Source organism: Pan troglodytes, chromosome 4 (assembly GCF_028858775.2).
Source record: "Pan troglodytes isolate AG18354 chromosome 4, NHGRI_mPanTro3-v2.0_pri, whole genome shotgun sequence".
Taxonomy (NCBI): Eukaryota; Metazoa; Chordata; class Mammalia; order Primates; family Hominidae; genus Pan; species Pan troglodytes.
This window is the reverse complement of record NC_072402.2, coordinates 1,882,467-1,905,275: the sequence shown is the minus strand read 5'-3', so window position 1 is coordinate 1,905,275 and position 22,809 is coordinate 1,882,467. Positions and strand designations below refer to the sequence as shown.

Below are 22,809 nucleotides of genomic sequence, written 5' to 3'. Positions count from 1 at the left end.
AGTGCGCTTGGCGCCCGGGGCGCGGGTGACTGCCCCACGTGAGCGAGCTCCTGCCTGTCGCCCCTCTGCCCCGGGACAGCAGGAGCCTTTTGGTACCTCCTTAATACAATTTGAGTTTGGGAAAATAAAAGTGGCAACCTACAGTGTTTCTCAGAAATTTCAGGAAGGGTCAGCCAGACCGCAGACTCCAGACCCCAGGCCCCCGCTCCCAGGCGGGAGGAAGCATCTGTCCTGGGTACCCCTGCCGCCTGCGAGCTGTAGGGGGACAGCCCGCCTGGGACCTGGAACCAGGGTGCAGGCGGCCCCCTGAGCCACCCGGGCGGCCGCTCTTCCCCAGAGACCAGCCAGGCTAGGTTCAGAGTCTGTGAGACTGGGAGCCCCGCACCTGCGAAGATCCCTGAGCCAGCCCGGCCAAGCGCAGGGACCCCAGCCGCTGCAGGACGCCCAGGCCGCGGGCTCAGCAGGGATGCCGGGGCCCTGCGAGACCTCCCTAGGGGCGGGCCCCAAGCAGCAGCACTGCCCGGGCGTCGGGAAAGCAGTAACCACACCTACACAGCGGCATCAAGGTTGAGTCGCTGGTGTATTGGGGTCGGCCCTGTGGGCGGGGCCCCGCCCACCATCAGGCCAAGCCCCCCCACAGACCCGCCCATGCAGGCCCCGCTCTGGCCGGCTTCAGCGCGTGTCCGTGTCTGGGCGCGTGTCCGTGTCTGGGCGCGTGTCCGTGTCCAGGCGCATGTCCGTGTCTGGGCGCGCGTCCCTGTCCCTCCACGTCCACCTCCGCCGGGTGAGTAGCTGAGCAAGCGCGGCCACCGGGACCCACAGCACGGGCAGCAAGGACAGCAGCACACAGGCGGCGCGCACCCAGCCCGGGTAGAGCTTCTCCTGACGCGAGGGGAACAGCTCCTGCGGGACCACAGCCTCATTAGCTGGCGGCGGCCACCCTGGGCCGTGAGGCTGACCCCCGTGCTCCTCAATCCAAGGGGCAAGAGCCACCTGCCCACCCGGACTTGGATGGGAATGGAAAAGGCACGGCCAGAGCAGTGGCCAGGACGTGTGGCCGCTCACCACCGCCCCTCCGGGCCAGGAGTTTGGGGACCTGGGCTGAGCTTCTCCTGGGGCTGGGGCCTCCCCGAGGTAGGCCTAGGTGTTGTGTTCTGGAACCAGAGGGGCTACATGGCCTCAACCCACTGGGCGTCGTTGGAGGCTGTGTCCCCAGCTTTCTCCCCTATGCACTGGGTGGCACCACCCACCCGGCTGCAGGTACCGTGGAAATTCTTCAAAAATACACGGTCACTCCTCCTTCACCTGCCCTTGTTGTTCTGCTATGGAGGGACTTTCCAAGACACATTTGGAGAGGAGTGGCATCCACATTCCCGAGAAGGGGTGGCATGGTGAGGTTTTGAGCGGCCACCAGTGGGGACTCAGACGGTATGTCAGGGGCTGGCGCTGCTCAGAGCCCCTGAGGCATTTTCAGAGTGTGGCTGGCACTCTGATCCCTCCTCGGGAGGCTCTTGTGTGGAAACGGCCTCCAGCCAAACTGACCCACTGGGTGGCAGTAGGGGTCTGTGCACAATCTCTCTTGTCACAGACCAGGAATGGGCAATTGTCCGGCTGCCCGTCCCCATGCCACATGGGCAGGACACAGGCAGGGAGGATGAAGCCACATCCCCAAGGAGGAGCTCCAGGGCTCTGTGGGGTCCCTGGGCTCTGGGCACTGCTCAGGTCCTCACTCCACTGACCAGGCGCTTGCCCATGGTCACCCCGATGCCATTTCTGATCCCAGCGGGCACTCAGGGGCGCTGCACAAAGCCCATCCTGTTCACATCCCTGGCTTCCCAGTTTGCCAGGCAGAAGTGACCACGCCACCTTGTCACTAGCACGTGAATGTGCACCACATGGGTCGGGCACCGGATGGCACCATAGGGGCCAGACCAAGCCCGAGGGGTCCCAGCACTCCCCAGGTTCCCACCGGAAGGACCTACGTATTTGGGGTTCCAGGCCTTGTAGCTCAGTGGCTTCCAGAACAGGAGGATGATGTAAGCCACGAAGATGGTCAGCAGCAGCAGGGGACTGACCACCCTCCAGGTCAGCCGCCAGTAGGGGCTGGGCCGCCTCCCGGTCATCCACGCAATGTCATCGCAGAACCTGCACCGGATGCTGGGCTCAGGCTTCACATGGCCTGTGGAAGGTCCACCCACTCCAAGCCGAGGATCGGACCCTAACTGGGGTCCAGCCTGCACCCTCTGGTGCCTCGGCAGCTCCCCAGGGCAGAACATTCTCGGCGGTCTGGGCAGCTGCGGGTTGAGCCTGTGCCCGGCAGCCATTCCCTGTCCCACCCTGGTGGGTCCCAGAGGAGCGCTCGGCGGGGCGGCAGCTCACCGTTTCATTCCATAAACATAAACGACACCCACAACCTCGAGAAAGGCCAACATGAGCAGGTTCAGGGAAGCGGCAAAATTGTCGAAAATCTCCAGCCAGTAGTTCCCAGACTGCAGCGTGAAGCAGGTGGCGGAGAGGAAGCAGACCAGGCAGACCAGCCCTGGGGCAGTGGGAAAGGGGTGTGGGGGGTAAGGGGGTGGGGGGTGGAGGTGTGGGGAGGGTCAGGAGGAAGCCAGCCAGGCAGACCTGCCCTTGGACAGCGGGGAGGGCCGGGGCACCTGGGCTGGAGACTTCTCTCGGCTTCCCACCCTCCATCCCTGCCCTCCCCAGTCTCTTTCCTGTATTGTGCTCAAGGAGCAGGAAGGACCTGCTTTCCTGTTCCGGATGGGGGATGTGGCCTCCGGGGCCGTGGGGGAGGGGCAGCCCTGACCCTCCCTCGACCCTCAGCTCTCCACTGATGGCTGTCAGCAAGGAGCAGCCTGGCTCAGCCTTTCCCTGAACTCAGGCTTGGCCCCTTGCGCTCTCCATCCAGGAGGGGCGTCTGGACAGCGGGCGGGAGTGGACAGTCAGATGCTGGGGACGGGTCCTCCAGGGCGGCGGAGCTGTGCGCTCACCAGTCAGGGCCTCCTTGGGGACCCATCTGGGCAGGACCCCCACGTCCAGCAGGGGTGTGATGACCGCCTCCACGGTCCCGAACATGGTCGATAGCCCCAAGGTGAACAGCATCCCGAAGAAGAGCACGGCCCACACAGGAGCCCCCGGCATGTGGAGAACGGTCTCCGTGAACACGATGAAGGCCAGGCCCGGGCCTGAGGCACTCTGCAGTACACGAACACGGAGCCCCGGGCTTCAGGCCACGCACACACACACTCCACCACACACACACACGCCTGCCTGCTCTGCAGTACACGGAGCCCCGGGCTTCAGGCCACGCACACACACTCCACCACACACACACACGCCTGCCTGCTCTGCAGTACACGGAGCCCCGGGCTTCAGGCCACGCACACACACACTCCACCACACACACACACGCCTGCCTGCTCTGCAGTACACGGAGCCCCGGGCTTCAGGCCACGCACACACACACTCCACCACACACACACACGCCTGCCTGCTCTGCAGTACACGGAGCCCCGGGCTTCAGGCCACGCACACACACACTCCACCACACACACACACGCCTGCCTGCTCTGCAGTACACGGAGCCCCGGGCTTCAGGCCACGCACACACACACACGCCTGCCTGCTCTGCAGTACATGGAGCCCCGGGCTTCAGGCCACGCACACACACACTCCACCACACACACACGCCTGCCTGCAGGACACACACTCTCCCAGGCCGAGGAACCCAGCGCCTTTTATGCCTAGAGTCAGGCACCCTGAGATGCATCCCACACCTGCCTCCTGGCTGTGCACCCCTGGCTGGTGCCCCTAGGTCCAGGCATCCACTGGCCCTGAGTGTGGCTTGACCCGAGCCATGCCCTGGCACTGTGACCCTCATGCTGGCCACCCCCTCTCCTGGGGTGTGGGCACCCGCAATGCCCACTCTCTCGGGTCAGCCCAACCCCCAAGACTGCTGGGTGCAGCGTCTGCTGGACACAGCTGCCCCCGGGACTTCGGGCTTTCCAGGAGGCCTGGCAACCTGAGACAAAGATAGACTGGGGTTCTTGGTTCACAGGCCCTGGCCCTGGGTCTGTGGGAATTGTTTGCAGCCTTTGGCAGTGGGACACAGCCAGTGCGGCCCTGGTGTTCCTGTGGACGGCCCCGCCTGGCTACCCCAGGGGGTGTGCAGGTACCTTATCCAGAAAGTCTTCCAGGAGGCAGGCCTTCAGGGGGAGCTGGGCCACCCTCTTGGGCCAGGTGGCGTTCAGGTGCATGAGGACGGCTGGGTAGTCGTCCCTGGAGATGCTCTGCTCTGGGAAGTCAAACTCGTTGATGAGGCTAAGGATGTTTCTGTGGGGACAGAGAGGACTGTGGGCTCATGGCCCTGGTTCCCAAACACATCCAGAGAAACCCTTGGTTGGTGCTGCGAAGCACAGCATCCCTGGGAGGGCTGGGCCCCTCCTGCCCCTGTTGGGATCGTGTGGACGCCTCCTGCCCCTGTTGGGATCGTGTGGACGCCTCCTGCCCCTGTTGGGATCGTGTGGACGCCTCCTGCCCCTGTTGGGATCGTGTGGACGCCTCCTGCCCCTGTTGGGATCGTGTGGACGCCTCCTGCCCCTGTTGGGATCGTGTGGACGTCTGTGCTGTGACAGGGCGGCACTGGTAGGGGCATGGTTTACTCCATGCACACTGCCGGGTGGTGGGGAAGCTGTTCTCTACCCCCTGGGCTTGGAAGGGGAGCACTCCCCCATGGGTACAAAGGGGGTGGGGGTGGTGGCAGCTTCCTCACTTCGAAGGTGGGTCCTGATTCGCCCTGTGGGGCCGCCCTGCAGACAAGGACCTGGGCTTCTGAAGGTTTGCTGGGAGGACTTCAGCCCACCTGCCCGCCCTTCCGTCTCCACTGCCAAAGGCTCCTTCTGTCCTCCTGAGGACAGAAGCCTTAAGGTTCAAGCACAGACAGCCAAGGGTGGGACACATGTATACCAGCAAACACCTTTTTGGGGCTCCAGCTGTTCCTAGAACAATCCTGAAGAGAGAGGCCTCGCTCCCCTCACTTCTAGCCCCATGTGGCACGCGAGGCCAGCTTGGGCTGCACGGCGCAGGGTGTTGTGCGCACGGCTGGTCCTTATCCGCCTGCTCATTGAGATGTGCTTGTAACCCCGTCAATATTTGCGCACTTTTGCGGTTATTTGCGACATTCAGAGTGAGCAGAAATCAGAGTTGCCCGCCATGCACGTCCCCGGCTGGGGCTGAACAAAGCCCAGCTCTGCCTCCCTGACCCGGCTCATCCTGTAAAACACTGTCCCTTCTGTGGCCTGTGAGTGCCATGTTTTCCACTTTTGTGTGCATTTTCTTGGTGACGTCCCCGTTGAAAAGTGCCATCAGGTGCAGTGCTGACGTGCTGCCCTGCTCCCAAGCACAGGAGGCTGGGGTTGGAACACTCAGGGCCGGTCACTCTCTGGGTGGGGCCGTCCTGGACACTGTAGGGTGCTGTGCGGTATCCTCGGCCTCCACCTACTGGGTGCCAGGCACACCCCTCACACAAGTGTGGCCAATCAAAAATGTCTCCATATGCTGCCAGATGTACCCTGGTGGGGTCAGAGTCACCCCATGTTGCAGGGACGTGCTGTCTGCCCAGTGGGTTCTCAAGGACCCGCCTGAAGGTAGTTCACAAGCAAGTCGGGTGCACTTAGAAGGCCGTGGGTCTGACGAGGCAGCTGCCTGTGCAGGAGACAACCTAACTGCATCAGGTCCTGGGACCACCGCAGCAAACGACCAGCAATGGTGCCTTAAAACCACGGGAATTCATCCTCTCCCATTCCGGAGCACTGTGACATCTGAAATCCCAGTGTGGCCAGGCCGCGCCCCTCCTGAGCCTGCACGGGAGACTCCTCCCGCCTCTTCCAGCTTCTTCACCTTCAGGCGTCCCTGGGCTGTGGCCACAAGCGCTGCGACCTCTGCCTGTCTTCACGTGGCCTCCTCCTCTGTGTCTGTCTCCTCTTCTTATAAGGACTCCGGTTATTGGATTTAGGGCCTACCCTACTCCAGGGGGACCGATCCTACTTAATTACATCTGCAAAGACCCTTTTCCAACCAGATCACATTCTGAAGTTTTGGGTGGAAGTGACCTTCTGGGGACACCTTCACTCCAAACCCCTACAGAAATGAAATGCCCACACCACCCTTCCTCATGCCGTGGGATTCTCGGTGCGGCGAGCACCTGCCTGGCGGCTGTGCCCCACAGAGCCAGGCGCGGCACCTGTGCTCACCTGTCCAGGCAGTGCTCGTAGTCATTAGTTGCTTTGAACCCCAGGACAGAGAAGACAGCGATGGACGCGTACAGGGAGGTCATGCTGTTGACCAGGGCGATGACCACCGCATCCTTCTGGCAGTCATTCCTGGGTACAAATGCACGCTCATCAGGAGCTTTGCAGGAGGTAACTGGGCCTCACCCAGGGGAGGAAGTGAGGAGGGGGCTTCCCTCCTTGACCCTCTCTCCCGCCTGGGATGCCCCTTCTCTGACCCAAGGGCTGCTGCTGCCAGTCCTGGAGTCTCAGAATGGCCTCAGATCCCCCACCCCACAGTCTACTCCAGCAGCCCCAGCTCAAGGCTGCTAAGGGTCTGAAACCCATTCACTCCCCCACCAAGGCCTTTAGGCCCACAGGGAGCTGAGAGGCAGGGCATTCATAGAGGATCTGAAATGTACATGTTTTGGAAAATCATCTCCAAAGGAGAAACGCACACAAGCGCAGCTCCAGCGTGAGTTCAAGGAAGTAAGGTGTCAATCACAAACATTTAAAGCTTCCCTGGCATCCCAGCTGGCACTTCCTTCCCTAAAGGCCGCCAGCGAGCAGAGCTGCCCAGGGACCAACCTGCCCCTCCCATCTCATGCAAACTGCCTGCCTCTGAAGGGGGCAGAAATACTGGCAGCCACAGGAAGTAAGGCTTGTTTCAGGTTCATCACAGTGCACTGGGCTATGCACTTTATGATCCGTGGAATTGCACTTTGTAGGGCTCTGTGCATATTAAGATATCATAAAAGCAGCACCTGCTCATGTCGGCACCAACGGGCCTTGAGTCTATTTCAGGTGACCATTGAGGCTTTTATGGCCCCACGTGTCATGTGCATTTTGATTGGTATCGTGCCCAGTTACACCCTGGTTCCTGGGTGTGATTATCCAGGCTGTCTTCCTGCAGCCAGCTCCGGACGTGCTGGGAGCTGCCGTGAGGGCTCAGACTGTGGCGTGAGGTTCTTATCTCAGGTTCACACAAGGCCACCCTTGGATCCACAGTGTGATCCTGAGATCAGGAAGTGCTCGGGCGTCTCCCCAAAGCTTCCCTGGCTGGACAGCTGAGCCCGACTGCCTACCTGGGCGAGTTGTAACTTGCAAAAGCGATGTGTCCTCCGAAGGCCAGGGACAGAGAGAAGAATATCTGGGTGGCTGCGTCCAGCCACACCCGGGGGTTCTGGAGAATGTGCATCTGGAATGAGTCAGGGAGAGCGTCTCACTCAGCAGGCAAACCACATGAGTTGGTGGCCCTGACTGTTCCAGAACGTTCCCAAGGTGGCTTTGGGGACACTCGTGAGCAAGTGTGACCTGTACAGACACCAGGAACAGGGTAGGACCACGCAGGTGTGCGGGTGTGGAGTGGCAGCTCTGGACATGGCAAATGCCAGGCCCCTGTCCGGGATGTGGCCGAATGAGCCGGTGGCTGTCAGGCGCACGTGAGAACGTAGCTGGCGGGGTTTTCGGGGCTGGAGATGGGTTTGAGCAGCTCCTGCGTGGGCATGTTTACTGTGCCCTCTCTAACCGGGCGGTTCTGGGTGATTTGAAGCCCCGAGGGCAGGGATGCCATGCACGGAGCCTGGCTTTTCTGCTTCTGGGGGCCTGGGAAGGTGTCCTCTGTCTTCTGCTAGGACTCCGGGCAGACATGCCCATACCCAGGTGCCCACTCCCACACCAGCCCCTGGAAACTGCCTCGGGATGCTGGGCAGGGAGTACCGCGATCTGGGATAGTACAGAATGCTCTAGAAGCCGTGCAGGCTCCTGGAGCAGGCGCTGGCTCCTGTGGCTTCCCGGTGGGGTGCATGCAGCTGGACAAGGCCCTTGGTGGAGTCGGGCCCAGAGCAGGGACATCCAGTCCCCAGCCAGCCTCTCCCAGAACCCTGTCCCTCCTCCCCTGACCCCTCACATCCATGTCCACTTGGTGTCCCACAGGTGCCAAAGTCCAGCTGCCCCAGATCAAGTCCTCCTCCAGGCCCACTCCAAACCTGACCTCTTTCCTGAGTCCTCCAGGCCCACTCCAAACCTGACCTCTTTCCTGAGTCCTCCAGGCCCACTCCAAACCTGACCTCTTTCCTGAGGCCCCAGGCTCACTCCAAACCTGATGTCTTTCCTGAGGCCCCAGGCTCACTCCAAACCTGACCTCTTTCCTAAGGCCCCCTCCCACCGCGCCATCCTGGGCCAACCTCACCCCTGACCACCAGGCAGCCCAGCTGCTGGAGTGGCTCCTGGCCTCTCACGCTCCCAGGTGAGGGAGGGAGCTGCTGGCCACAGCCCTGAAATGTGTGTGCTGGAGGCCCTGAACTTTGATCCAAGACCCACTTACGTTGGGAGTGAACAAGTAGATGAGTCCTTTTGTTGCCCCCGGCAGGGTCAGCCCTCTGATGAGAAAGATGGTCAGGACCAGGTAAGGGAACAAAGCTGTGAAGTAAATCACCTTGAAACAAAAGGTGGAGTCATGAGACTTGAAATGGCCTCTGGTCTGTCCACAAGCCTCAGAGAAGCAGGCAGGCTCCAGACACCGCCCTTGTGGTCAGAGTGGCTGCCTCTGGTATGGGATTGACCAGGACGGATGGGGGTGCACCTTGGGGGATGGTGGGGTGCAGGCTCAGGGCAAGCTCGGAGGGTTTGGGGCTCACCAGAGACAGTCACATGCACATTCGTTTACATGTTTGTGCCCCGTGGAGCACTGGCTGTCTGGGAGACTCAGGCCTCCTTTGAGCAAAGGGGCTGGGCCCTGAAGAGGGGTCTGGGCCAAACTCCCTCCCTGGCCTCCCTGTCCCGAGCCACCCGCCTCCACTTGCCTCTCTCCTGGTCACCCTCGTTTCTGACCATATCCTTTCCCTGCTTTGGTCCCCTCTCCGGCCTCCCTCCTGTCCACTCTCAAGTTCTCAGCCCTTCTGTGTGGCCAGAGTCCTCTTCCTCCCACCTCGATGCCCCCACCTGGCTGCACCTACCCTGTACCCCTTCTGCCCACATAGAGCTGTTTCCCACTTCTCATCAGCTGTAGACAAGGGTCTGCACACTAGGCATCCACATGGAAGAGCATCTACAAATGGACACTCCTCTCTCCTCTCCTCAGTTCCCCCAATACAGACTGACGGCAGAATCACCTGGGATGCATTTTTTTTTTTTTTTTTTTTTTTGAGACAGAGTCTTGCTCTCTTGCCCAGGCTGGAGTGCAATGGCCCAATCTCGGCTCACTGCAACCTCTGCTTCCGGGTTCAAGCAATTCTTCTGCCTCAGCCTCGCAAGTAGCTGGGATTACAGGCTCCCAACACCACGGCCGGCTAATTTTTTTTTTATTTTTATTTTTAGTAGACACGGGGTGTCACTATGTTGGTGAGGCTGGTCTTGAACTCCTGACTTCATGTGATCCGCCTACCTTAGCCTCCCAAAGTGCTGGGATTACAGGCATGAGCCATTGTGCCCAGCTTGGGATGCATTTTTAAGGGCCTTTATAATAGGATTATTTGGAATTTCTGGCTGCCTGCTTTGTCTAATTCAGTAATTCCAGTCCTCTCAAGCATGAAGACCCCCACCCTCCATGTAAGAGGAATGACAACCTCAGCACACTGAGACACTGCACAGGGCATGGGGCACTGGCGTCCTGAGACACTGCACAGGGCATGGGGCACTGGGGTCCTGTGTCTGTGGCCCATGGGTCAGGAGGCACGGTCCAGGGTGCGTGGACTGAGCGCCGTCATTTGAAAAGAATCCACACATGTGTGATACCAGACTGGAGATGATAGCACACACTAGAGAATACAGGGTAAGGACTCTTCTTGCTTGAGGGGTCCAGGCAAGCAGGAGGCTCAGGTTCTACTGGTCCTTTCTGCTGCTCCCAATGGAAACCACATGGTTGAACATCAATACAGTTTTTCTCATTATTTAAGCCTCTTTGAAAGATAATCGCTTGTTTAAAACAAAACTGATAACAATGCATTTGCTGTTTATATAACATGTTATAAGTAAAATGTATGACAACAATAGCGCAAAGCCTGGGAAGGGAAATGGGATAAAATGCAATGAGATTCTTAAATGACCATAGAATGCCCCAATATCACTTAATGATAGACCATGACAGGCTAGAGATGTAGACTGTAACCTCTAAAGCAGTTACTAGAATAACAAGAGAGAGTTAAAGCTAAACCAACCAAGGAGATAGAGCGGGATCCTGAAAAATACCTAGAGAAAGAGAGAAACAAGAATAAAAAAAAAACAGATGGGGCACATGGAAACACATCTGAGGACAGAGCTAAACCCAACCATATCAATAATCACATTAAATGTAAATGCTCTAAACACCCCAAATAAAAGGCAGAGATTGTCAGATTGGTTAAAACAGCCAGATCCAATTGTATGCTGTCTACAAGAAAAACACTTTCAACATAAAGATACAAAAAGTTTAAAAGAAAAAGGATGGAAAAAATACACTCTATTAACATAGCCCAAAGAAATCTGGAGTGGCTATTTTAAAACAAAGTCAGTTTCAGAGCCAAGAATATCACCAGAATAAAAAAGGTTGCTTCACAGTGATAATGGGATCAATTCCCTAAGAAGACGTTGCAATCCTAGATGTTTATGCCCCTCGCAAGAGCTTGTAGACACAAAGCGAACACAGGTCAATGGGGAGGGGTCTTGGGGGCTGGAGGAAGCAAGAGAGGGGATCAGGCCCTGCCAGCTCTCACCTTCCCTGTAGTCTCAATGCCCCTGATGACACACATATACACGACTGCCCAGGAGGCTGCCAAGCAGATGAGCAGCCACCACTGGATGGAGCCACTGTCATTGATGTCGGCTGTGATGTTCAGTGTCTGCCGGTACCAGAAGTAGCTCACGGCGCTGCTGCCCTGGCACTCCTCCACAAACCCTGAAACCAGGGGGCCTGTCACAGGCTGGCTGTGGGGCGTAGGCACCCTCACCACGTGGCTCTTGAGCTCAGTTTCCCTGGGCTGCTCACAACACTGCCCTTTTGGGCTGAGGTGCCCTTTCACTTCTTTCTGGGCCCAGGGCTGAGATGGAGAAACAGACGTGGCTGTGAAAATGAACAGGCTGAGTGAACCTCGAAGGGAAGCTCCACTTTGCGAAGGTTTATGAGCCCTGCTGAGCCAGGGCAGCCTGCAGCCCCTTGGACGTCACTGTCACCGTGTAAAGCTGGTCCCCTCACTTCCTCCTGCCACCCACCATCCCAGACCCCCAAGGGTGGCACAGGAGCACTGGACGGAGAGCGGCTGCATGTGTCAAGTGTGTGGCTGGCTAGTGCTTGGGGAGAAAGTGAGGCTGTGGCCAGGCGGGCAGATTGTCCTGTGACTCCCACTTCCTCCTTGACGGGGCCACAGGCTGATGCAGGGATCCAGAGGCAGCGTCTGACAACAGCAGGCTCCCGTGACATCTCTCAGGACCCACTACAGCCCATTTCTGGGACACTTGACTGGGGAAATGTGGGGGGCCCCTCATGGAAAAGTCTGAGGATTACCGGTATCCCAACCGGGCCACTGCCCATGCCACAGGGCTCCTCCCTCCACACTGTCCTTGGGCCCCAAGTCTTCTTCTAGGCCTCCTTCTAAGGCCCTGCCAGTCATTGACATCGAGCACTGTCACAGCCCAGCTCTGAGTGGGCACTGCCTGCCCCACGCTTGGCTGAGGGAGGGGCATGGGCAGAGCTGGCCCCTCCGCGCCCTTTTCTTCGGAAATTTTCCTTCAGTGGAGCTTGGGGCAGATGTGGGAAGGGCAGTTATGGGGCCCTGCCGTGTGCATTGAGAGAGGACTTAACTCCTCTCGGCCTGCCTGAAAATCAAAGGGCTGGCCTAAGTGACCCCAAAAGTAAACGCTTGGACAAGGTAGAAGGAATTTGGGACCCACAAACCATCACCCAGGAACTCGGGCTGCAGATAGCCTGTACTGGGGCCGCTTCTGGAGTGTGGCTGGGAGGAACCCTGGCAGGACCACCCACCCTCAGAGAGGCGCCAGGAGGCTGATGGCACAGCCAGGGCTCTTGGCCTCCCCAGGGTGCCCAGCTCTGGCCCAGGGCATCCAGGCGCAGACTCAGTGTTGGTCCCTGAGGCCGGCCTCATCCAGCACCAGCCCAGCGTGAGTTTTAGCAAAAGGCAGGAAGGAAAGAAAGTCAGAGTTGCTTCCTGAGCAAGTCACTGAAAGATACAACTGTCAGTTGAGTGCAGTGGCTCACGCCTGTCATCCCAGTGCTTTGGGAGGCTGAAGCAGGAGGATCGCTTGAACCCAAGGGTTCAAGATCATCCTGGGCAACATATTGAGACCCAGTCTCTACAAAAAATAAAATTAGCTGGGTGCTGGCCAGGCGCGGTGGCTCACGCCTGTAATTCCAGCACTTTGGGAGGCCGAGGCAGGCGGATCACGAGGTCAGGAGATCGAGACCATCCTGGCTAACATGGTGAAACCCCGTCTCTACTAAAAATACAAAAAATTAGCCGGGCCTGGTGGCAGGCGCCTGTAGTCCTAGCTACTTGGGAGGCTGAGGCAGGAGAATGGCGTGAACCTGGGAGGCAGAGCTTGCAGTGAGCCAAGATAGCACCACTGCACTCCAGCCTGGGCGACAGAGCAAGACTCTGTCTCAAAAAAAAAAAAAAAATTAGCTGAGTGTGGAGGCACTTGTCTGTGGTCCCAGCTACTTGGGAAGTGGAGGTAGGAGAATCACATGAGCCAGGAGTTGGAGGTTGCAGTGAGCCATGCTCGCACCACTGCACTCCAGCCTGGGCAATAGAGGGAGACCTTGTCCCCCCCACCAAAAAAAAAAAAAAGAAGAAAATATAACTGTCATTCATGTCTCGAGGATCTCCCCAGATGGAGCTCCTGGCTGAGGTCTGGACCCAAAGTCTGTTTTTTGTTTGTTTGTTCGATTGTTTTTTGATACAGAGTCTCACTCTGTCACCCCGTCTGGAGTGCAGTGGTATGATCTCGGCTATCTGCAACCTCCACTTCCCGGGTTCAAGCAATTCTTCTGTCTCAGCCTCCTGGCTAGCTGGGATTACAGATGCCCGCCACCATGCCTGGCTGATTTTTGTATTTTGAGTAGAGATGGGGTTTCACCATATTGGTCAGGCTGGTCTTGAACTCCTGACCTCAAGTGATCTGCCCACCTCGGCCTCCCAAAGTGCTGGGTTGACAAGTGTGAGCCACCGCATCCGACCTAACGTCTTAAATCTAACAACGGCAGTGCCCTCGCATGACCACGCCATGCACATGGCTGCAAGGGGACCTCGGTGGTCCGGACCTGGCAGGGAAGCACAGGACAGCGTGGAGGTCATAAGAACTGGACTGCATGTGTGCTCCTGGGGAGACCGAGGCGCGTGCATGTGCACACAGAGAAACCGGTTCCCCGGCCCTCCCCCTGCCGTGAGCATCTGCCACCCGCAGCTGCTCTGATGCTGGGCATGCTGCAGCACATGCCTCTCTCGGCCGTGCACGGACCACACAGCAGGCGGCGCCCAGCTCACCTGTTCTGTTGAGGTCCGGTGGGCAGGAGCTCCAGGGCAGCGGGTGCTGGAAGGAGTTGAGGAGGTACCACAGCACCCACGCCACGATGGTGTTGTAGTACAGGCTGATCAGGAAGGACAGCGTGACACAGCCCAGCCCTGTGGACAGGGACCATGTCAGGCGGCCCCGGGGCTCCTCCCAGCTCCCTCTGCCCAGAAGCAGTGAGAATAAAACAAAATAACAACATAAAATAACACATGCTGAAGGGCGCGGCTGAAAGCCAGGCCTCCCTCACACCTCACATGTGAATGGCAACACCAGCTTCCAGGTCCTTCCGGGATGTCCTGGCACACATGGTCTCCATCTCTAATTCTCCCTGAGTCGCCGCTGCTTCTCACACACACCCAAGGGCTCCCTGCCACCCCACCCGCCGGCCTGGCCTGGCCGCTTCCGTACCACAGGCATGGACCCGCCCCTGCCCCACCCCTCATCCAGGAGGGCCCTGTCCCCGGCAGCCTCAGTCAGGGCAAGGGAGGACGGTGGCCTACCTACTCCACTGAGGTATGGGGAGATGGCCGTCCACACGCCGACGCTGCCCTTCCGCAGCCGCTGGCCGATGGCGAGCTCGACGTGGAAGATGGGGATCCCCTCGAAGACCAGCGCGATGACGTAGGGGATGAGGAAGGCCCCTGTGAGGAGGGGGTGGTCAGCACCTGCCCAGGGTTGGGGGCTGGGGGGGACTGTGGCGTGGGCCAGGGGGAGCCACCTGTGGTCTTCAAGGGGCAGACGGGACCTGAATGTTGGGGGCACCACTTGGGTGGTAGAGACACCCTTGGGGCACTGTTGGGTTGCCAAACCCTGCCTCTGATTTTGGCTCAGTTGCTGAGACCTCTCATCAAGAGGGCAGGGCCCTGGAGGGGAGCAGGGGGCCCAAAAGGAGGCAGCCGGCCCTGGACTAGGACTTGGGGTCTAAGCGTGACCCCTGTGTTGCGTTTGCTGAGGGACCAGCATTGTTTGAGGCACCTGCCTTTTCCTGGGGGCTGCTGTGGCCGGCAGTGGGGACTCAGCCTCTGTGGGAAGGAGGCCTGCAGGGGCCTGGCGGAATCACACTCAAAACCTCTGCCATCAGCCTCCCCATGGGAAAACAGCTCCTTTCATTAACGTGATTTTCTGAAAATTCATGAGTCTGCAGAAATAAAGTGCTGACTGAGCATGTTTTTTAAACACCCCAGTCACCGGAGGAGGTCTGGCTGCTTTTGTGTGAGGTCGCCTGTTGGCTCCCCAGCTTCATGCTGCTCTTGTTGGAGCTTCATGCAACAGATGGCGTGAGCTGCTCTGTTCCCCCAGGGACCCCAGGGCGGCTTGAGGGCTGCTCTGTTCCCGCGAGGACCCCGGGGCGGCTGGCGGTCTCTCTGGAACCATCTTTGCTCATGGGGATGTCGCAGGAGAGTGGTGTCTCAGACCAAGGCTCTGAGAGCTGCATCAGGGCTGGGCCCGTCCCCCCACTTCCTGGCATCTCGGGCCTCTGTACCTCCATCCAGTGCCATGATGGGGGTGCCCATAGGCACGGCAGGATGAAGGCCCCACAGGCCCCAGGGCAGGGGGAACAGGCCGGCTCCACTTCCTGGAGCCAGTGGAAGCACCCAGTAGAGATGAATGGCCATCCTTCTGCCTGGGGCACCCGCAGTGGAAGGGGCAGACAAGGTGCCAGGGCCTGGTGCTGAGGATGCGAGCAGGGCTGGCTTCCCGTGGAATCCACAGACCCTCCTGGCCCCAGCGGCAGAGCTGGGCATGATCAATTCCTGCAATTTGACCTCTAAGTTCAGCAGCTGCCTACAAGACCTGCTGGGAGGATGCTGGTTCTCCCGGGCTCCTGGTTCCATGGGCATCACTACGCTGCTGAAGAGGCCCCTGTGTCTGCACGCTGCGTCTGAGTCCTGGTGGCCTCACAGAGTTGGCAGCTGCACTGCTCCCCAAGTGAGTCACCGTCTGTGCACGAGTTCGGGTCTCTGTGCAGCTCCACGTCTGTGCCCAGGGCTGTTGACTCCTCCCCACCTGCATGCACAGGTGCTGGGACAGGCTGCGGGGTGGCACTGACCTCAGGCCTTCTGCCCTAAGACGCTGACCTACATGGGTGCCGGCTGCCCACACTCTTCCCCGCCGTGCGTCTCCGCGCCTGGCATCTCCCGTCAGCTCCACTTTGCCAGGCAGGGTCCGGCTTCTAGAAGCTCGTTTCCAGGTCATCAACACAGCCTTGCTCTGGGTTTGTGTCACCATGAGAATGTTCTGCGACTGCCACGGGCACAGGGAGGCCCTAGAGTGGGAGGTGAGCCCTCACCCCTGTTGGCTTCTGCACAGGACTCCAGGGCCAGCATGTGGGGGCCGGACGGCTCTTGTCCGTGTCATTTACACAGCGGCAGAAAGACAAGCATTGAAGAGGGGAAGCTGAGGTCTATGGGGTCAGCCTCAGGTGGAGGCACCTGACACCCCAAGATGCCTCCTGGGAGGGTGGGAACAGCTGTGGCCAGGGCCTGGAGCAAAAGGGAACAAAACCCAGGGCACCCCAGGGAGCTCATGGCAGGGAGTCAGCATACCTGCCTTTCTCAGGGCCAGGCTCCCATGTGAATGGGGGGACACCCCCAAGCCAGCCTCTCTTCCCCCACCTCCAGCCTGTACCGTGAGAGCCCCTCTTCCCCCACCTCCAGCCTGTGCTATGAGAGCCCCTCTTCCCTCCCCCACGACCAGCCTGCACTGTGAAAGCCCCTCTTCCCTCCCCTACAGCCTGTACCGTGAGAGCCCTTCTTCGCTCCCCTCCAGCCTGTGCTGTGAGAGCCCCTTTTCCCTCCCCCACCTCCAGCCTGCACCTGAGAGCTCTTCTTCCCCCACCTCCAGCCTGCACCATGATAGCCCTTCTTCCCTCCCCTCCAGCCTGCACCGTGACAGCCCTTCTTCCCTCCCCTCCAGCCTGCACCTGAGAGCCCTTCTTCCCTTTAGCCTGCGCTGTGAGAGCCCCTCTCCCCTCCCCCATCTCCAGCCTGTACCGTGAGAGCCCCTCTTACCTTTCCCCTGTTCAGCCCACACTGTGAAAACATCACTTCCCCCCACCCCCAGCCTGCACCGTGGAGGCCTTCTTCCCCCCGACCTCCAGCCTGCACCTGAGGTCTCACAGCTGGTGTGTGACCAGCCACCCATCCCACAGTAGTGGCTTCGTGGCCACACTCAGGCCTCAGGTGCACAGTGGCCGGGTGGAGGACGGATGTGGGTGGTGTGGGCACCACGTCGCGGTGGGCAGGGGCTCCGGGTTCCAGATATGGGATCCACTGTCCAGGGAGCACTGCAGACTCCAGGCCAGCAGGTGCCCTGGGCCCCAATGACCCTTGCTCTGTGGTGAGGGCCATTGAGCCTGGGCTGGGGCCTCAGGTGACCAGGCTGAGGTCAGTTTGTCAGAGACCACCCTGATGAGATCATTGAAGGGAAAGATTTGGGGAGAAGTGAGCTCTCTGTGACTGATTTGGGGAAGCTGAATCTGCTGTATTTAGGGGAGAGGAGATGAGAGGGTTTTCTGTGAATACGAGATTGCGGCCACAGCTGGGATCTTCACGAAACAGGAACGTCGACTCCATGGTACAGCGGCTGCATGTAAAGCCGTATGTAGACTGCCACGTGGGCATAAATGTAGATAAAAAATCAACCAGAGTGTTGTGGTTGGGGGTGGTGGCTCTGTTGGCCAACCCAAGTCCAGCGCGGAGGGCACTTTCCCCGGCCTGCGTGGGCACGGGTCTCACTGGGCAGTCTTTACGTTGAATGCGCAGGAAGAGACAGTCAGTCCATGCATTTTTTTCCGAATTTGAAGAAAGAAGAAGGGTTGATTCCACATGGTAAGAATGTCTACACAACTCCTTTTTGGGTGTTTGTTTTGAGACAGCATCTTTCTCTGTCACCCAGGCTGGAGTACAGTGGCACAGTCATGGCTCACTCCAGCCTCGACCTCCCAGGCTCACGCCATCCTTCCACCTCAGCCTCCTGGGTAGCCAGGGCTACAAGTAGACGCCAGCACGCCCGGCTAATTTTTATATTTTTTATGGAGACAGGGTTTCGCCATGTTGCCCAGGCTGCAGCTCCTAGTTTTAACAATTACGTGAAGTTTAGCACCGTCGTTCATGAGCATGGAGGACGCAGTGGTGTCTGCCGAAGACGGGAAAGGTGGCTGTGAATGGCTGGCTGCTGTTACAATCATCCATGCAGGATCGAGAGAAACCTGCACCCCACCACACCGAGGCTGAGAGATGCAGAGGCCGCAGTGCAGCCACTGAGCAAATGCAGAGGAGAAGCAGGCTCTGCTCAGAGCAGCGGCAAAAGCCAGGGATTGCTGAGAATCAACCAGAGTCACGCCCAAGGTCACGATGGAGAGACCCGCAGGAAGGCAGAAAGGAGACCGAGCCGGGAGCCGCGAGCGTGCAGACGGTGCTCCCGTGCCGGCCCCCACTGCCTGGGCCCTGCCTCCAAGGCGTGAAGGCCGTCCAGGTGGAAACTCCCCCCGGGCAGTGTAGAAAGCAGCGCAGGGCCGAGGGAGCGCCGAAGAATCTCTTCTGGAAATTGAGAACCTGGTGTAAAGCTCAGAGGAAAAGTAGCAGCTGGCAAAAGTTTAAAGAATAAAAAAAAAAAGGCCTTGCTCTACTACTAGGCGTCGAGACTAACGAAGAAGCCATAGTAATTAATACAGTGTCATTTTTGGTGCAAGAATCCACAGATCTCAACAGCACCTACCAGATACAGAAGTCGGTTGAACACCGGAGGCAGGAAGTAGTGGGGAGGGGGCGTGCTTGATGAGTGACCTCACGTGTGTGGACACAGCCAGCCCAGGGCCACCAGCTTAGTCATAAAAGCTTCCTGGGTTGAAACCTTAAACCACAGCAAGTGTTAGAGTGTCCCGGGCAGCTGGCCTGAACCCATCGCTTGGCATTTACGAGTCTACGTTCCTTTGATTTAAAGACGCTGAATGTGTAATAAAGCAGCTGCCATGAAATGTCATAGGTGTGAGAAAATCACTGTAAATCTTTACCGCAACGTTTTACTACATTCTGTTACAATGTTGCTTTACAAGTCTTAGCTTTGAAGAGAACATTTATGTAGTTAAATACTTATGAATGGGAGAGCAAATAATATTCGCCTTTGGTAGTCATGAGTATATGCAAATGTTAAAAGCTGCACAGTACCTGCTTCTTAATTATATCTTGTTTTCAAAATCATCAATGAGTGATCCTCACAGCGAGACAAAGTGAAGGGCATGTTCATACACGGGGTGAGAATGCTGATGGCACGGCCCTTAGGAAGCGTGTGAGTTAAATAAACTTGGATGTTTCATGACATGCAACCCGGTGGCTTGCATCAGGAGATTGATGGTAGAGTCGTTCATGAGTGGAGCAGCCCTGAAGTCCCCGCGCAGCTGGTGGGCAGGGCTGTTCTCCCTCCTCAGCAGCACCCCAGGTGGGGGCCTCCCCAGCTTTGCCCCAGTGTGGAGCAGCTGAATTTAAGGGAGGCTAGTGCCAGACACTTCCAGTACACTGCAGGCGCTTAGCAATGGTAACTGGGTTTCGGTGGGCAAGGCATCAGTGGGCAAGGCATCGGCGGGCAAGTCATCGGCGGGCAAGGCATCGACGGGCAAGGCGTCGGCGGGCAAGGCGTCGGCGGGCAAGGCATCGGCGGGCAAGGCGTCGGTGGGCAAGGCATTGACGGGCAAGGCGTCGGGCAAGGCTTTGGTGGGCAAGGCGTTGGTGGGCAAGGCGTCGGTGGGCAAGGCGTTGGGCAAGGCATCAGCGGGCAAGGCATCGGTGGGCAAGGCGTCGGTGGGAAAGGCCTCGGTGGTCAAGGCGTTGGTGGGCAAGGCATTGGGCACATCGGCGGGCAAGGCGTCAGCGGGCAAGGCATCGGTGGGCAAGGCATTGGCGAACAAGGCGTCGGTGGGTAAAGCGTTGGCCGGCATTTCCAGCTCTGCGTGAAGCCTGCTGCCCCCACAACCTTGCACGCTCTGGTGACTCTTAGCAGATCGAGCGGCAGCACAGGCAGCGAGGGCCCCGGGAGCCAGGGACGCCTCTGCCCTTGGGCTTTGGTGCTTTCAGAAATGCCTTCAAAGGGACTCTTTCATGATGAGAAGATCCAAGGCCCAATGCACCCTCTCCAGCCCCAAAGCCCCAAAGAGACCCCAGTGCCCCGAGGGTGGCAGTGACGGGTGTTTCTTTTTGTTTTTTCCATTTGTGCGCATTTCCTGCATTTTCTGCCTGTTGAGAATCTTTTCTTAAGCAGGAGGAAAAACACTTTAAAGGAGTAACCTTATAACAAGGGATAGTTGTGTGGGGCTCTCAGGGAAGGAGCTGAGGGCCCGGGGAACAGGCTGACCAAGCAGCCCGGCCTGGCCTGAGGAGGACCCTGCGGCCTGGGAAGCCCCTGCCCGTGTTGCCTGGGGAAGACCTGGGTGTCCATGCGTGATGTTGTACGTCGGCTCCCTGAGAGCAGTGATTCATGCCTGTCCCTACATCCTGTGTCCCCACATGGAGAGCAGAGTGTGACCCCTGCATGAAGAGAAGCAGGCACAGGGTGAGGGGAGGCTCGGGGTGCGTGGGAGCCTATTTCAGTCACCAATGCACTTCTGGGGGTGGCGAGTCCAAGGTCACTAAAGTCACCCAGACAGTTCTGAACATCCTGGCACCCCCCACAGGGCTCTCCCAGAGAACCAAAGCCAGGGAGGCGAGGGGTGGGCCCCCAAATTCCTGCAAAGAACCTCGGGGAAGGGCACCTGAGCACATGTCTGGACACACCGAGGCTGTGGTGAGGAAACCCAGAGCGGATTGTGTGTTCTTAAAAGAACTGATGACATTCAGATGGAAGAGCGCTCACTGTTTGTAGTGTGTGTGTGTCGGGCAGGGCGGCCCATTCAACCTGACGCCTGGCAGGAAGCTGCCCTGAGGTCCCGGAAGACCATAGTGGACCCGGAGGGGACTGGATCCTCCCTGCTGTGGGCAGTGGTGAAGCTGCCCTGAGGTCCCGGAAGACCGCAGGTGGGCCCCGATGGGACTGGACCCTCCCTGCTGTGGGCAGTGGTGAAGCTGCCCTGAGGTCCTGGAAGACCATAGTGGACCCCGAGGGGACTGGATCCTCCCTGCTGTGGGCAGTGGTGAAGCTGCCCTGAGGTCCCGGAAGACCGCAGGTGAGCCCCGAGGGGACTGGACCCTCCCTGCTGTGGGCAGTGGTGAAGCTGCCCTGAGGTCCCGGAAGACCATAGTGGACCCCGAGGGGACTGGACCCTCCCTGCTGTGGGCAGTGGTGAAGCTGCCCTGAGGTCCCGGAAGACCGCAGGTGGGCCCCGAGGGGACTGGACCCTCCCTGCTGTGGGCAGTGGTGAAGCTGCCCTGAGGTCCCGGAAGACTGCAGTGGACCCCGAGGGGACTGGACCCTCCCTGCTGTGGGCAGTGGTGAAGCTGCCCTGAGGTCCCGGAAGACTGCAGTGGACCCCGAGGGGACTGGACCCTCCCTGCTGTGGGCAGTGGTGAAGCTGCCCTGAGGTCCTGGAAGACTGCAGTGGACCCCGAGGGGACTGGACCCTCCCTGCCGTGGGCAGTGGTGAAGCTGCCCTGAGGTCCCGGAAGACCATAGTGGACCCTGAGGGGACTGGACCCTCCCTGCTGTGGGCAGTGGTGAAGCTGCCCTGAGGTCCCGGAAGACCATAGTGGACCCTGAGGGGACTGGACCCTCCCTGCTGTGGGCAGTGGTGAAGCTGCCCTGAGGTCCCGGAAGACTGCAGTGGACCCTGAGGGGACTGGACCCTCCCTGCTGTGGGCAGTGGTGAAGCTGCCCTGAGGTCCCGGAAGACTGCAGTGGACCCCGAGGGGACTGGACCCTCCCTGCTGTGGGCAGTGGTGAAGCTGCCCTGAGGTCCCGGAAGACCGCAGGTGGACCCTGAGGGGACTGACTCTGCCGTGGGCAGTGGTGAAGCTGCCCTGAGGTCCCGGAAGACCATAGTGGGCCCCGAGGGGACTGGACCCTCCCTGCTGTGGGCAGTGGTGAAGCTGCCCTGAGGTCCTGGAAGACTGCAGTGGACCCCGAGGGGACTGGACCCTCCCTGCCGTGGGCAGTGGTGAAGCTGCCCTGAGGTCCCGGAAGACCATAGTGGGCCCCGAGGGGACTGGACCCTCCCTGCTGTGGGCAGTGGTGAAGCTGCCCTGAGGTCCCGGAAGACCATAGTGGGCCCCGAGGGGACTGGACCCTCCCTGCTGTGGGCAGTGGTGAAGCTGCCCTGAGGTCCCGGAAGACTGCAGGTGGGCCCTGAGGGGACTGACTCTGCCGTGGGCAATGGTGCACCCTGGTTTCCAGGAGGAGTGACTCTGCCCAAGCACTGGGGATGCGTGGCAGGCGCCTGGCAGGTCAGGGTGGAGACGGCCTCCCCTGCTCGGGGTCTGCCCCGGGATGCAGGCGGGTGCTTACCCCCTCCGTAGGTCTGGCACAGGTATGGGAACCGCCAAATGTTCCCCAGCCCCACTGCAAACCCGATGCAGCTCAGGAGGTACTGGGCCTTGTTGTCCCACTTGGGCCTCTCATCCCCGAGGCCGCTGGCGGCCGGGTCTGGTTCTGGGGCGTGAGCCATGGTGACTGAGTGCCCCAGGCTTCAGGGCGAGGGTGGTGCCTCACTCCACACCCAGCACTAGAGAGCCGTCTCCAGCCTCTGCCGACGTTTGGAAACCACAAGCAGCCCCCCTGCAGTTGTATTTATTCATTTCTTTAAAGGAAAACCAGTGGAGTGCCGTTAATGGGTAACTCAGCCCCGGGCCCTGGCTCTGACGCCGGGGTCCTTCCCTGGCACCCACGTCCTCTGCTCCTTCTCGCGTGCTCTGTGTTCCAGGCAAATGCCGGGCCTGGCACCACCCCCAGCACCACGAGGACCGTGTGCAAGGACAGCCTCAAGTGTTTTTGTTGCGGACACCAGGATTCCCAAGACTGAGGCATATTTTAATCGTTTTAAATTTCTGATGTTTTATTTAACTATTTGATCTCGAGATACTTATAGATTGTCACTCTGTCACTGTCAGAAACA

The 22,809-nt window shown here is 59.1% G+C and overlaps 1 protein-coding gene across 2 annotated transcripts; it reads right to left on the bottom strand.

Moving 5' to 3' along the window:
• Positions 1-560: 560 nt before the first annotated feature.
• Positions 561-22,462, bottom strand: SLC6A18 (solute carrier family 6 member 18). Of its 2 annotated transcripts, none has more exons than XM_016952900.4 (12): positions 22,203-22,462; positions 14,273-14,413; positions 13,745-13,882; positions 10,961-11,307; positions 8,596-8,706; positions 7,355-7,467; positions 6,255-6,383; positions 4,179-4,335; positions 2,994-3,198; positions 2,380-2,539; positions 1,983-2,145; positions 561-903 (listed from the first exon to the last, which is right to left on the bottom strand). In XM_016952900.4, the coding sequence occupies exons 1-12, from the start codon at positions 22,360-22,362 to the stop codon at positions 673-675; spliced, it is 2,055 nt and encodes a 684-aa protein (XP_016808389.2). In that variant the 5' UTR covers positions 22,363-22,462; the 3' UTR covers positions 561-672. The 2 variants fall into 2 exon arrangements, with proteins under 2 accessions (XP_016808389.2, XP_016808390.2); XM_016952901.4 differs by having other exon boundaries at positions 10,961-11,142.
• Between the last annotated feature and the right edge of the window lie 347 nt (positions 22,463-22,809).